This window comes from Pantherophis guttatus, chromosome 3 (assembly GCF_059756535.1).
Source record: "Pantherophis guttatus breed Tessera chromosome 3, ASM5975653v1, whole genome shotgun sequence".
Taxonomy (NCBI): Eukaryota; Metazoa; Chordata; class Lepidosauria; order Squamata; family Colubridae; genus Pantherophis; species Pantherophis guttatus.
Genome location: NC_142065.1, coordinates 103,840,969 through 103,856,410, shown reverse-complemented (window position 1 = coordinate 103,856,410; position 15,442 = coordinate 103,840,969). Strand labels below are relative to the sequence as shown.

At 35.0% G+C, this 15,442-nt stretch overlaps 1 protein-coding gene across 5 annotated transcripts in view; it reads left to right on the top strand.

Moving 5' to 3' along the window:
* Positions 1–15,442, top strand: part of CEP350 (centrosomal protein 350) — a 112,229-nt gene that overhangs the window by 47,885 nt on the left and 48,902 nt on the right. For all 5 annotated transcript variants that reach the window (XM_034409688.3, XM_060690126.2, XM_060690127.2 and 2 more), the window contains 11 exons: positions 457–1,052; positions 1,277–1,390; positions 1,639–1,752; positions 3,568–3,714; positions 4,824–5,452; positions 7,779–7,900; positions 8,733–9,721; positions 10,291–10,444; positions 12,421–12,575; positions 13,657–13,843; positions 14,994–15,199. In XM_034409688.3, coding sequence (XP_034265579.2) covers positions 457–1,052; positions 1,277–1,390; positions 1,639–1,752; positions 3,568–3,714; positions 4,824–5,452; positions 7,779–7,900; positions 8,733–9,721; positions 10,291–10,444; positions 12,421–12,575; positions 13,657–13,843; positions 14,994–15,199 — 3,413 coding nt within the window. The remainder of the gene's footprint in view (positions 1–456; positions 1,053–1,276; positions 1,391–1,638; positions 1,753–3,567; positions 3,715–4,823; positions 5,453–7,778; positions 7,901–8,732; positions 9,722–10,290; positions 10,445–12,420; positions 12,576–13,656; positions 13,844–14,993; positions 15,200–15,442) is intronic.

The window sequence follows — 15,442 nt, the reverse complement described above, 5'->3', positions numbered from 1 at the left end:
TATCACATTCCCTCTATGTTCTTATCTGGAAAGAGAGAGAGCATTCTTGTTTTAGCTCATTCTTTCGGAAAAGAGATGTGCTTAATAGGTCTACAATAATACCATGACTATAAAGAAAGTTCCTTTGCTGTTTCATGCTGTGGACATAGAAAGGGTATTGTAGGGGATTTTTTGGTTTGGGTTTTTATAGCCAAGATGCATTGGATATCTGGCAGTGAAAATGCCAATCCATGTTCTGTGTTTGTGAATTCTTGGAATTGAGGAATTATTATCTTGCATAGAACTATGGCTTTAAAATGAAAAGGCTTGGATGATAGAACATTCTCAATGACAGGAGGAAAATTTTTTTATAATTACTTAACTCTTTCTCTCAAGTTCAAAGTTGTTTTTGTTTTATGACAAACAGGTTTATTAGAGTTCCTGTTTTTATTTTAATGTTTAATGTGCTTCCATTAGAGAGTCTCAGTGGTCACCATCTTATAAAACCTCTTGCGAATTGGAGGCCAGACATCTGAAGTATAAAGAAGCAGGAAATAAAGCTGAAGGAAGTGGTATGATCTATGATAAAGGAGAACCAGATTTGCATGGCAGAGATTTGAAAAGCTCATCTTCTACAGATGAAACTGTTGTTCGCTATTTGAATGACCATCCAGCAATTAATGCTTTGCAAAGTTCAGATGTGGTGAATCCTACAAAATTAGAAGAAGAAAAAAGTGAAGAATCCAGAGGAGATGAGTATACGAAAACACCGCCAAGTTCAATAGTCCAAAATGAACTAAAAGAATTACAATTGGTAGAATCTTCAGCTTCTTCTGCCAGTACCTCAAGTGCCCATAGGTTAGATATTTTAAAGCAGCATCAGCATGATGATAAACTGGAAAAATTAAAAGAACGAATTAGAAAGCAATGGGAGTGTTCAGATGAACTGACTGTCGGAGGACATAATCCTGAATATTCTGATCATCCAGCTGTAACTGTTACAGCTCCTGAAAATATAGTGACTCCTAAAATCAGAAAAGTGGCAACAGCACCCATGGCTCCCTCCTATAAAGGTACACCATTTGTAAATAAAATATGTGGGGAAAAAATCTCTGGGTTGTGTAATAAAGGCTAAGATTTCCATTGTTCCTTTCTTGGGATCGATTACAAACCCAGTTAATATTGAATGTGTTTAGATAGAAACTTCTCAGCTACTTCCATGTAGTAGAGGTTTGAAATCTAAATAGAATGTCATGACTATTTTAATCTGCTAAAATTAATTGTGCTGTTCTTTTAGGTTTCAATCAATCAGAAGCCAAGATTCGTACTCCTGATGGAAAGGTATGGTGTGAAGAGGAATTTCTGAATCTGAGTAGAGAGTTATGTCAAGATTTAGAATTCCAGTTGGCAGGTAAATAGCCAGAGTAATTTTGAGAATATTTATATTAAAAGCAGTGATATTGTATATTTAATACAATAATAATAATAATCCATAAGCCTGTAACTAATACTTTGAAGCCCTGTAAATTTAAAGAAAAAAATAAAATTGGTAACTTAATTCATACCTTGAGTTCTGATTTGAAAGTTAATAATAGTTGCTATAACATCCTCCTGTAATTTTGATGGGATGCACTAATGGTTCTTCAACATATTTTTCAGAAGAGGATTTGACTGTAATAAACACACCTACTGAAAGAAAAGAGAAAAAAGGACACAAACCAGTGCGTAAAACTCAGAAGATAGCACAACTCTCAAGTCCTTATTCTAAATCAGGTGCATTTTATTGTAACTTTTTTTTGTTTAACTTATTGTGAGCAACCAAGAGTCAGGTGGCATTCAAGTTTTATGATTTCATTCATTCATTCATGACAATCATCAGTGTTGGCTTATACTTTTCAAGAGAGCTGCTTCCATGTATCTGAGGGCTGCAGTCATATTCTCTCACCATCGCCATGCTTACTTACTGTTTCCTCAAATATGATACCCTGTTTCCCCCAAAATAAGACATCCCCTGATAATAAGCCCAATCGGACTTTTGAGCGCATGGCAATACGGCCAAGCGCTTATTTCAGGGTTCAAAAGAAATATAAGACAGGATCTTATTTTTGGAGAAACACGGTATATTAATAACATGTGTCATGTTAACCAAGCATTGCAGATACATGGCCCAATGCTAAAGTGAAGATCTTAAGCTTTACTGCAGGAATGCTGTAGATTTTCTCCGTTTTGCTCTCTGTAGAACACTTTGAGGGGTATAAAGAGAGACTAAGCTAATGATAAGCAAATATTAAAGGCAAGGATAGCTAGCTTTAATTTAAAAATGCAAGAAATTTAAAATATAAAAGTAAAAAATGAATGCTAAGAAAAAAATAAAAATGCAGAGAAAAAAGGGAAGGGAAAAAATAAAGTTACACAAAGAAATGACTTCTTCCTTCATCAAGACAAATACAAACAATTTCAGCAAATTATCACCTTTCAACCAAAGGTTTGTAAACAATTTCAACCAAAAATCCCATATCTCATCTTTTATCTGTTATTTGCTAATAAAGCCTCGTCATTCAGTCCGAATCAACAAAAGTCCATTAAAACCTACCAGAAAGAACAATACAGGTAGTCCTCAACTTACATTGTTGCTATGAATTTTTCCAGAGTTAAAATACTTTTTTTCCATTCTGTATTAGAGACAGCTTCTCTTTTAAATAATTTTAGTTCTTTCCGGTTGTCTCTAGTAGGCAGCTTTTAAGGTCTCTTATCATATTTTTCTTACACTTAGATTCATAAGCTTCATGTATTTTAATTGGATTTTTTAAAAAAATCACAGGAAGGATTTTTAGTTTCAAAATCTTATTTCCTGTCAATCTGGCCCATTAGTCCATTTGTAATTTTCCAGAATCAACTTTCTCATCACCCTTTTTCTGTTTATTTCTGAATAATAAATTTTGCTTTAAATTCTTAAACATATATGGAACTTCTTTCACTGACAGTTGAAAGAAAATTATCCATTGTAATCAAACTTACCCTTCTGAAGGTTCGCACTATGCAAAAAACAATTAACAAGCCATTTCCAAAAATGATTAAGATAGGAACTGGGCAAACTGAATGTCCATTCCAAACCATTCCCAACCAAAGTTTGGTGAGATGAGTTTCTCTCGGCTCCCAGAACTCTGACAGTGCTGTTATATAGTCTCCTCGTGGGGACCCTCTTTAAGGAGTACTTGTGAGTAATCTTGGTCCTCTCCTTGTTTTGGAGAGGAGTTTGGGGAGCTGATCCATTTACTGGCTCCTCTTTCTGCTATGGTCATCAGCTCTGCTCTCTGTGGAGCCATATTCAGTCCACCACTGCTTCCCCAGAAGTCGATAACATTAGTTCAGTAAAAATCAATGAAGAAGGAACTCTGGGAGAACAGTAGAAGAAACTGCTACTACCCAAGTAATTTCAGATGATGCTGTCATTCTATGAATGGGTGAGATGGCAATGCATTTTCTTTTCTTGCCACTTCTATCCACATACTTTCCTTAAAATATAGAGTACTGGTGTGTTATTCAGTAAGAAATAGAAAATGTTTTGTATCTTTTTTCTTGGTTTAGGTGTTGCCAACACAATAAGTACAACATCCTGGAGGGATGGGCAACGGCTAGCAAAGAAACTACTAGGTCCAGTGCCTAAACTAGAGCAGCCAAACACTCAGCTGTTGCCTAGTGACAGGAATGAAAAAGATAAATCTATTAAAACTAGTAAGTTAAATATACTTGGGGGTGGGTGGGTGTGTTTGTGTATGTGAGCATTTTAATGCTAGTGAAAAGCAGCTGTTCACATTATGTCTCATACACTGAATAATTCTGAACAATTATTCTTTAGATCATATTGCACACAGTTTTTTAAATCACAAAATAAAAATTGGTACCTTCACTTTAAAGGCTGAGTGAATACCATACAGCAGGGGCCCCTAACCCCAGGCCATGGCCCAGCCTGTTGAGATCTGGGCTGCGAAAACAACGCATGAGCGAATGAAGCTGCATTTGCACAAGCAGGTTGGGGTCTGCTGCTGTATAGTTCAGAATTACTAATGTATTCCTTTTTTTAAAGACACAAAATAATAGATGTAAATTAAACTTAAGATTCACATGCTTAACCACCCAGCAATATTTCATGAAATATTTTGCTACTAGTAAAGAAATCTTCAAGGAAAAAATATATAAGAATTGTTCTCATTTTTGGATGAAGGCAGTAAGATTTTGAAGTATTAAATTTAAATTACTCCATTGCTGTCCATACCCAGTTTTGCAAAATTGCAGATATGGAATAGAAGCTATATTCTACAGCCTATATGCAGTCTGATTATACTGTAAATCAGGGGTGTCAAACTTGCGGCCTGTAGGCCGTATGCATCATGCGCTGGCCACGCCCACTCCCATTTTAGCAAAGGGGGGGAAGTCGTGATACGTCACATGACACCACATGTTTGACACCGCTGCTGTAAATAATTTCTTTCAGACCGCAAACTCTTGTGGGTATTCCAATTGAAAGAACATGAAAATTGTAGCCCTAACTAATTCTTTCATGACCCGTTTCAAAGTTGTATGTATTCTTTTTCAGATAATGGTTTAAAAAATTGCAGTTGCATATTATTTTATTGCCCAACATTATTTCCAACCTTTTAAAAGTAATTTTTCTTTCTATATCAAAGAACTTAGTTTCTGGATATAGTGTTTAAATTTCATAAAATAAGATAGATTAAAAAATAATGCCCACCAAATACTGGATATTAAGATGAATATGCTACTTTGAATCTTGGTTCCTTTCTAATGCTACATTCTGATCTTCCCCATCTGCTTCCCTTTAGTATCCTCAGCTCAAAAAACAGAAACTGACTGCAATATACCTGTGGCTGTAAAACCCCTCACAATATGTCCTGAGCGTTCATGGAGCAAAATAAGAGCACAGAATACCCTGAAGGAAAAAGATGCTGCTCCTCACAATGAGGGACTGGGAGATGATCATGTAAATAAGGATTTCTTACCAGTAGAAATCCGTGGGATTCTTGATGATCTGCAACTGGATTCTGTAGCTCAGGATTCAGAGATGAGGAATGGAGTATGTCAGAATCAGGAATCTAGAAGTCACAGTCCAAGCAAAAAAAAATCAGACAAAGTTCCCATCAGTGAAGACACTCAGTTTATCTTAAAGAAACGCCACTATGATGCAGATGAAGTACGCCAGTATATTGTGAGACAGCAAGAGGAAAGGAAGAAGAGACAAAGTGAAGAAAAGAAAGCACAAAAGGAGGCAACACAGCAAAAAAATAAAAGACTCCAGGAACTTTACAAAAAACAAAAAGAAGCTGTTGCCAATAAAACAAAGGCAACATCAACATCTGAAAGGGTCACTAAACAGTTACAAGAAACTTATTCTAAATTGTTCATGGAACAAACATTGCTGGAGAATCCAGGACACTCTATTCAAGAAGTTCAGGTAGGTTGATAAGAGTTGGGATATTTTCTGTGTTTTTTCCTTATTAATTTTTTAAAAATGCATACAATAAGCAGGAATAGTTGTTATTTATTCATTTGTTGCATATATAACATGCAATTTCCTTGAGATTATCACCTCAAGGATATTAACACCTGGGTATTTTTTCTGAGATGTGAAGGTGAGATATATCATGTTAGCTAGGGTTTTATCCCCTTAAAGTTGTTGTATTAAAGTTATTGAGGTAATTCAAGCTAAAAGAGACTAGTCAGAGTTGTCTATTAACCTCCATGGTGCCTAAAGACTGAATCAAGTAAGAATAGCATTAATAAATTGTGTAAGAATTGCTAACACTATTGCAGTCTGCAAATGTTGTACAATGTACAATTTTAGCATAGTGTAAGATGTGAATAGACATTAGCCACATTAAGGCATTTTTAAAAACCCAGATTGACACAAAGTAGATAAGGGCCCTGTATTCTTTCCTGGTCATCAACATCTGGCCCTTTGTTAATCCTAGTTCCTCCTGCTCCTTCTACACTAAGGAAAGATCTGAAGATTCATTCTAGATAAATTTAGCTGAACACATTTAGAAACCATCTTGTCCCTGGAAACCTTGATTATACAGCTATAATACTCATGGGGTATAAGCCTTGACTATTTATCCGGGACGTTATATAGCTGTTACTTTAATTAGTGTTCAAAAGATCCATGTTCAAATCCTTAATCAGTCATGAAAGTCATAGGAAAGTATAGTTCATAGTCCAGTATACATTATTTTATTTGCAGTTTTCCTTTCACACCATACATACTTTGTGGACAGTGTATTGACAGTGTATTGACTGGGTCAATATCCTTTTTAAACAATGCTAACAATAATAATACAAATAAATATGCATAATCCTAATCTTCCAACTTCAACAAGACTATTCTCTCTTTATTATTCTTTATCATTTTTCCCATTAATTCATTTACATCTAAATAACATTTCTTTGCGCCATGTATTTGTTATCCCCTACTAAGTCACTAATGTTTAATATTTTTAAAATTACTCATTATTCCACCATAATTTCAATATCCCAAATGTCTTGGACTACTAACAAGGCCAAATATTAACAAAATTTAATCAATCCCAGGATTATATCTTCCCACAATTTTTAATCCTTAAAAGTTTAAGATCACAATATATTTTTAATAATACAATTAGATTACCTAATCCTAAACTTCCACCTATTTTCCTTTTTTTTTCTCTAGACCTTTCTTTTCTTTTTCTTTTTTTTTCTTTTTTTTGGGAAGAGATTTTTTTTCTCTGTTCTATTATAAACTTTTAAGGAATTATCTATTTGATTCCTACTTATCAATCCTTTCTCCTCATTATCTTTGTCTTCTTGCATCTCATTTTGATTTTTCTCTTCCACTGCTTCTTCTAATTTCTCATCTATTTTCTGAATATCATGTTCATCTTTATTGTTAGACAATCCCCTTGTCTCTTTATTGTTCTTTACAGTTTCATGCATGGTTTTGAGCATCAAAATTATTTCTTTATATATCTCTATTATCCCGATAATCCATTTTGTAACAATTTGATAAAAATTACTCAATATACCTCTATGGTCCCAACATCTCAATTTTAAAATATTCAACAAAGTCAATTATTAATGAGATTTAGTCAATCCCATAGTTATACCTCCAAATCCCCTAAATTTATAATCTTTAAAGTTCTTTAGCATTTTACAGCCTTTTGGTTTTCCAGTTATTTGTCTTCCCAATTGTCCAAATTTTAAAGTCTTATTTAACTTTTCTTCTTTTCTCTTTTCTTCTATCACCTTTTTTCTTTTGCCTCATAGAGTGTTCTGTCAAATAGCTTTAATAATCCAAATCCAAATTAACCCACTAGATTTCCTCCAATTTTTCAAATCCACAATCCAATAACCAGTTTCAATACAGTTTAGTTATTTGCAATTTAAATTTGCAATTTAGTTAATCTTAAAAATCTTCAAAAAAGAAAAAAACTAAGTATTTCAAAATATCCAAATCGTCATTCCAATTCAATATCCAATTCATTCAGAAGAGCTTGCTTCAGACCTAATGAGGAAATTGTGAGTTCCTTGTGGTCCACGAAGCCCCTCTGCTTTCTTCGCCGCCCCTACAAGGTGGCTTTGATCCTGTAGGGTCTCCCGACAAAAGTTGCTGGCTGGATTTTGCAGGACTCAGTGGAGCCCGGTATTTTCCAAGCTGTTCTTACCATGACATCAACCGCTCGAAGCAGTTCAGTATACATTATTCAGTTTGTCCTTATTTTATAAAAAATGTCTATTTTTCTTCCCAGTCCAAACCTGGATATCAACCATCTGGAGAATCTGATAAAGAGAACAAGGTTCAGGAGCGTCCTGTTAGTGCATCATCCAGTAGTGATATGTCTCTCTCTGAGCCTCCTCATCCTCTTGTAAGGTAAGATATTAAGAATGTATTCAGGGCTGGGAAAGTGGAACTGGTTTTATGTATGATTTAGCTAAACAGCTTTTATAGCAGCTGAGAATATTGAAATATTTTTCTAAATCTTTTGAAAAGATAGTTATTAAAATTCAATGCTCATAAAATTCTTAAATATGTCATGAAAAGCAAGATGCCACTTCATGAGTCATTTGAAGTGAAGGATAATTCCTTCTGTATATTCAAAGCTATGTCTGTACCAAGATTCTTCAGGAATGCAAATGAAAAGTACAAGATTATATTGTACGAAGAATTCAAATTCACTTTAAAACATTCAAATTTGGGGCCAGTAATAAGTTTAATGTTTATCTACTCTACTGTTGTTAAACTGTATTTAAATGTTAAATTCATGGATGGAGTGTTAGTGGTCTTTGTTGGTAGATGGAGTGTTTAGTTGGTTGGGCAGGAAGACTGAAAAGAAAAATAAGAATCCAATAATCCAGAAGTCCATTTGAGAGTCTTTACAGTTGGGGTGGGCTATTTGTATCTCTCAAAACTCTTTTCCAAAGACCCCTTAAACTATAGTACCAAATATCAGTTTCCCATCATTTTTAGATAAGTGAAAAATAGTGTCAATAAAAACCAAATCCAGGAACTTCCTCGCCAGAAGAACAACTAGTCAACAATCCACATAATTTTCATTGCCCTCTTCACTGAAGTCATTCCTCCAAAATACCTATACCCTTGGTCCCCAGAGGTTTATCAATTCTTAGTACAGGTGATTATTTTATAATTAAATGTTTAAACTTTATTGCTGTAAACTGATGACAATTCAATGGATTATTTACAGGGATAATACACTGGAGTCTTTAAGGATTCATCCAGAGAAGCTGAGTTCAATAGCACAGGTTCCTTGCTCAAAATCTGTTTTGAATGGAGCTCTTTTCTCTCAGCTTTTATCTTTGGATAACGTGGGTATCTTGCAAAAGGATTTTGAATTTGTAACATCAAGCAGAAGGAACCATAACGCAGCTGTGGGATCCATGTCTTCAACTCCTCAGCCATTTATGTCATCTACTGTACAACCCACCATTAATCATTATAAACATAAATTGGACCGAATTGAAGCCCTAAAGGCAACTGCAGCCTCTCTTTCAAATAGAATTGAAAGTGAAGCCAAAAAATTAGCTGGGGCTGGCATTAACTATGAAGCAGCATGGGGTACTGAACATGACTTGCTGCAAAAGGATCAAGGTGATATCTGCTGGGCGAAAGCCAGCAGCCCTCCTCTGAAAGGAGATGATGTCTTTTCAGCTAGGCTTCAGAAAATGTTGGCAACCTGCAATTCACATACAACTTTTGATGATAACCTTCCTGGAATAGAAAATTTTAATGAGTTTAAAAACCTCCCAGAGTCTATTAGTCCTCATACAGGTACTCTCGGTCTTCCAGGCAATAATATATCTGAAGGAATATTAGGAAATCTGTCTCAAAAGCAAACATGCTCTGCTGGGTCTGAAAATAAACCTGAAGTTCTGAATGATAGTGGGGGTTCCATAAGTGAAGGTCTACTCAGCGATGGTCTTCTCTCTGAGGAAGAAGGTGAAAAGCCTAATAATCCATCTTTGAAGATTGCTGAGGCATTAAACGAAAAAGAGTTCTGTGTTGCAGATAAAACTGGTTTTGAACCCATAAAAGAATTTCAAAAGGAAGCAGAAAATTATTTACCTATTTTCACACAGATTAGGAATGGTCCAAAACCATGGGAAGAACTTGTCAAGGGAAGTCCACATAGCGTGATCAACATCTTTACAAAATCTTATCAGTTGTGTGGGAAAGGTGAGCAAACCTTTTGATATCTCTGATATTTTGTTAGGTAAATAATTAAATGAATATTTCTTGAAATCCTGTGTTCTATATGTATTATCTCAGTCTACTTTTGCTGGTATCAGTATCTGTTTCTATGTACAACATTTTTAATTTGTTTTGGAGATGTCGGCTTCTATACTGTTTTGCAATAAAGTCAATCATTTGTTAAAAAGCTCCACCTCCTTGCGTTGCTAGGGAAGAATATACACTGCTCAAAAAAATAAAGGGAACACAAGCAGAAGACATCCGAGATCTGAATGAATGAAATAGCCTTATTAAATACTTTGTTTGTTATATACAGTAGTTTTGTGTTCCCTTTAGTTGTTTGAGCAGTGTATAAACTACTGTATATAATGAACAAAGTATTTAATAATAATATGTAGTATAGCCATTTAGAATTTTCTGAGTTGTTTTGTATGATTGGTCTTCGGGTCATGATCATTTTACCTATTTGCATATTCTGTATTAAACTTTGGTTGAAATGTAAATTCTTCTGAAATATTGATTGTATTTCATTTTCACTTTCCTCCTTTTGTCAGGATCTGAAGAACATGCAGGACAGGGATCATCAACACATCGACCTTTACTTCCAGCCATGAGCCCTCCAGATAGTATTGCTTCCTATGAGGATGATTTCATCTCATCACAAGGTAGTGGTACATCAATGGACAAAAAGTCTACACCTGAGCACAGGTATATTTTTTTCAAATGGGTGATGAAGCTATAAAATAAGAGGTGAAAAATGATTTTCATTGAATAATATGTGGTTATATATAGAATTGTATAATAGTTAGTGTCTCAATAGTCGTAGTCTAGTATTCTTTAATGATACAAATTTAGTATTCCAATATTTTGGTTAGAATGTTTTAAATTAGGACTGCTAACTACTATTACAGGTAGACCTCAACTTACGACCAGTTTTTTAACAACCATTTCACAATAATGGCTGCCTTGGAATGGATGCTTTATGGCTCATAAAGCATTTCTGGCCATCGTAAAACATTGCGCTTCCCCCACCCTTGGGTCACATGATCATATTTGGGATGCTTGGCAATAAATTGCCAAGTGCCTGGAAATCATGTGATTACCACTTGCAATCTTCTCTGTCGGCTTCCCCAGAAAGCCAGGGGAGAAGCAGGCAGGGAAGATTTCAAGTGGACAGGACATAGGATTTGAGGGATTTCTCCTCCTCTCTATCCAGGGAGAGGAATAGACCTAAAATCTAGTGGGAATGGTAGTGAACACAGCAAATGTCTATGGAGATTCTCAGTCAACCAGGTCATAGTTGTCTCAAAGGTGCTTTTTTCAAAAGGCAACTACACTGTGTTTCTTCCCCCTTGAAGAAGAAGAAGAAGAAAATATTTCAGTTCTAATCCAAGAAACTTCATCAATTGTAATGGTGGGGGGATGGAAGGATAGATAGTGAATACAGCAGTCTCATGATTGTTCTTGCTGATGGGGTGAGGAGAGGGCCCAGACTTCCTGAATATGGTGGGTGGCCTTTGCCGTCTCCCTGCCCTATCATGTCCTGGAAGCCACGAGCCTTTCTTGATGCTCTGCTTAACAACCCATGTCATCACTTAATGACCATAACTGAGAAATCTGAAATTGCAGTCATTGAGCAAAACGGTCACATTTAATAATCATTTTACTCAATGACCAAGATTCCAGGCCCAATTGTGGTGGTAAGTGGAGGCCTATTTGTATACAATTTATATAAATATGGCATTATGAAATTCCAGTGTAAAACTCTTTTTGAGGATACTGGAGCATGAAAACTCGCACTTAAAGAAACATAAAGTAGTGCATGCTTTTTACCAGAATAAAGCATGCAATATTTTTTATCTTGAACAGTTTCTGAAATGGTATAATATTCCAAATTTTTATATTTTAAAAGCAGTTAAAATAATTGGCATGATATTATAAGGGATTTTTAATATTAATTTATAAAGGCCTGAAAACCACAAGATAATGAATGGCAGATCAGCAGAAAGCACTTTTTTCTGAAGTGTGCGAATGGCATCTGCTGAGATTCTGTATAAATAGGGTACAGTATCCTCCCTTCAGTGTGACTGGGCGGAATGGGACTTTTCGGCTCGAACTCTTGGTGCTGCCTGTTTTTCCACCAGGGTTTCGCCTCTGCGTTATTACGCCTCGGCACTTTGGGCCACGGCCCTTCCGTCCCAGTCCCTTCACCGTGTTGGTCAAACTATTCGTGTTGGGCTTTTGGGCGCAGAGGACAGTTCGAAGCCAGCCAATCGGTACACGGGCTCAGGGGCTTTGGGAGTAGAGGTCCCATTCTTCATATTGAAACATTGGTTTTAAATTTTAGTGTACATTTCTAATGTATACAATTAATACTTTTTAATACATTTTTATTGTAAAGTTCAATTGAATATAAATTAAATTTAAAGATGAAAATAACTGGTACATTTATTTCTTATTAAACTCTAACCCCAATTAAACCATTAGTTTTATCATGGTGGGGGTTACATAAATTAACTTACCATTTTAGGAGGTTACAGTATCAAAGAGTTGGAAAATCCCTGTATAAAGGAATCAATTAGCCATCGTTATGTTTATTCACAAAAACTAGATGGATTTCACTGTGATATGATAGATAGAGATAAAAAATATTGACGATGTGTAATTCATGCTTGTATTGGAAGCGCCACGAGTAGTACCAGCCTGAAAGGAGAGCTTGCCAGTAAAAAACTGCCTTATGAACACCAAACTGTGGAATTAACCCATCATTCCTCAGGACCGCCATCTTCAGGTTCTTCTCATGCATCCGCATCTTCTAAGAGAAGAGGAAGAAAAGAAAGTAAGAGCTTTTCAGCTGCTTGTTTATTACAAAGATAAATTTGCTGCCCAGTTCACCAGTTCATCACAATAGCCATACATCAAAAAGACTTTCAGGCCAATACCAATTATAAAGATTAATCTAAATAAAATATTAAGAGACCCTTAATAAGGTAATTTTAGTATTTGGTTAAGAACCCTAACACATTCCAAATATCCAACTTCATAGATTTTGAAAGAAATTAGGAGGTGATGGCCATTATTAAAATCATAAGCAATCAGAGGAACATTATTCGGTTACTAATTTTTGTTTCTAATGTTAGTACCGTTATATAATATCAGGCATTTGGTAAAATGCATTGTTAAATTTCACTTTTTTGTTTGTTGCTGTATGAAGAGTCAGGGCATGGCAAGAAGCCCCAGAGAAACATAGTCCTGGGGCTGTTTGGCACTCCATAAGGCAGGGTGCAGGGGGGCCACAGAGATTGGGGAAGGTAGTGGGGGGATCCCTTACCTTATTGAGGCTTAGGGTTGGAAGGGATAAAGCCCAGAATAGCTTGGATTAAGGTGGATCTTTGGTTAATGACTGGTAAAATTTGCTTATTGATGACCACAGGGATTGCTGCGATTGTGGCCACTAAGCAATGTGGTCTCACAGTAGCTTGCTTTACGACTACATTTCTTACCAACTAAAATTCCAGTCTTCGTCTCGGTTGTGTTCATAAGTCAAGGACTACCTGTAAATGTAGACGGTGACATTATTTCTTTCAGACTTTCTCTTTCTTGCCAAATATTGCTGTTCTCCCCTAGCAATTATTAAAATCTAATCTCTTCCTCTCTCTGCTTAATTTTTATTCTTTCACTGAATAAAACAGATTAGACAGAGAATGATTACTTCAAGATAGTCAAGGTGATTTTATGAATGGGATTTAATGGGAGATTGACATAACTTTCAGATACAGATACGTACTGCACATCTCTAATTCTGGCTTAAAAATCTCATGATTTTTAAATCTAAAAACATTCACTGTGTTTATCAGTTGATGGTGGAATTCTTATTTTTGTATTCATTTTTAAACATGTTTTTCTAAAATACATTACAGAGACAGAATCAAATGGATTTCCAAATGCCTCTCTCTGGGAAAAAAGCAAAGCATCCCTAGGATCAGACTATGGTTTGGAACAAGCAAAACACTTAATATCTAGTAATGCAGTGTCTAACAGAGAACAAGAAGTGAACCCAGATTCTGACAGTACTTTAGAGGAACTATCTGGTCACTCATTAATGAGGTAAAATACTATTACCAAACTTTGGTTTTAAACTGTATAGCATAGTTTATAATTCAGGTAAAGTATTGTAGTAGTACAACAGCATATTACTGTTACATTGGTGTATTTATATATAAAGTAGAAACCAGTGTTCTTGGAACATAAGACATAATCGACATTTCCTTTCCTTATGTCAGTTTTTTTCAAAATGGTGACATAAGTTTAATACAGTTTCCACTGATATTTGTGAAAGCAGTGAGTGGATTAAGGGGCCGTGCTCTGAGTGTAGAATTCTGCATTTACTTGTTGATTGATCAGGATTTACTCCCCTGTAATTAAAAACATTTTTGCAGTTTACAACATCCATCAATACAAATGATAAAACATCCTCTGTAGATATCATAAAATAATATAATAAATGAAATCTAACATAACCAATGCTTAAACTCACCTCATACATCAAAGACTTTATGAAAATGATTCATTTTAATAGCTTACAGAAACACAACAAGATATGACAAATTGAATTTTGAAGAGAAAGGTATTTCAAATATCCCAGAATTCTGAATTTTGACTTAGTTTGATTTCTTTAGAATAATTACGGAAAATAAACCCTGATCGTAAGTTCTGTTGAGCGATATGACAAAAAACTAAGAGCAAAATTCATTTGCAATTGATCTGGTTGGGTCAGAAGCAAACTTAAATTTAACGATCTATATTTATCCAACAGTGAACCATAATAAATCCCTATCCTAATAAATACATATTAATTGTACACATACTAATTTTTGTAATTTATTTTAGGTATGTTCTTTAAAGTCAAATAATGTGAAAAGAGGTGTATTTAGCCCTTTCATGTACAGCTCATGTACAGCTGTCCAGTTCTCTTGAAATTCAACTAATGTATTTTCAAAGTTTTTATTCTTTTTAATATAAAACATATTGGTTGTAGAGCTGGAAACAATAGCCAAATTTTTTTGAAATATGTTTTCTCATTCTGTCCCAGCGTATGAAAATATATCCTACTGATGAAAAGGCACAAATTTAATTTGTAATTTTTATTATCACTAGTTCTTCTTTAATTAGAAAATACTTTTAAACTATAATTTTAAATTGCTGCTTTATGTTTTTAAGGGTAAATACTTTTTCTAAATAATTTTTGTTTGTTTAGTCTCCCAGATAAAGTTAGATCACCAAGAACGATAAGCTCTCCTCAGTCTCCAAACGTACAGAAAAAAATGGATCCTGTAGGAAATACAGCAGAAAAACATAGATCTTTAAATTCTTCCAGAAATGTAGCTTCTGGATCTAAGCTAAATCCTGCCTTCTCTGACTTAAGTATTGGAAACAACAGGACTGGAGCCAATATTCCGAATGGTGAGCTGGCAAAGAATGGAAAAATGTATAGAATATGCTATATTTGCTATATTTTATATAGGGTGATTTTTTTTTTGCTTTAATTTATATGCCTCCCTTCTCCGGAGACTCAGGGCGGCTTACAATGCGTTAAGCAATAGCCTTCATACTTTTGTATATTTATACAAAGTCAGCTTATTGCCCCCACAAACTGGGTCCTCATTTCACCTACCTTAGAAAGGATGGAAGGATGAGTCAACCTTG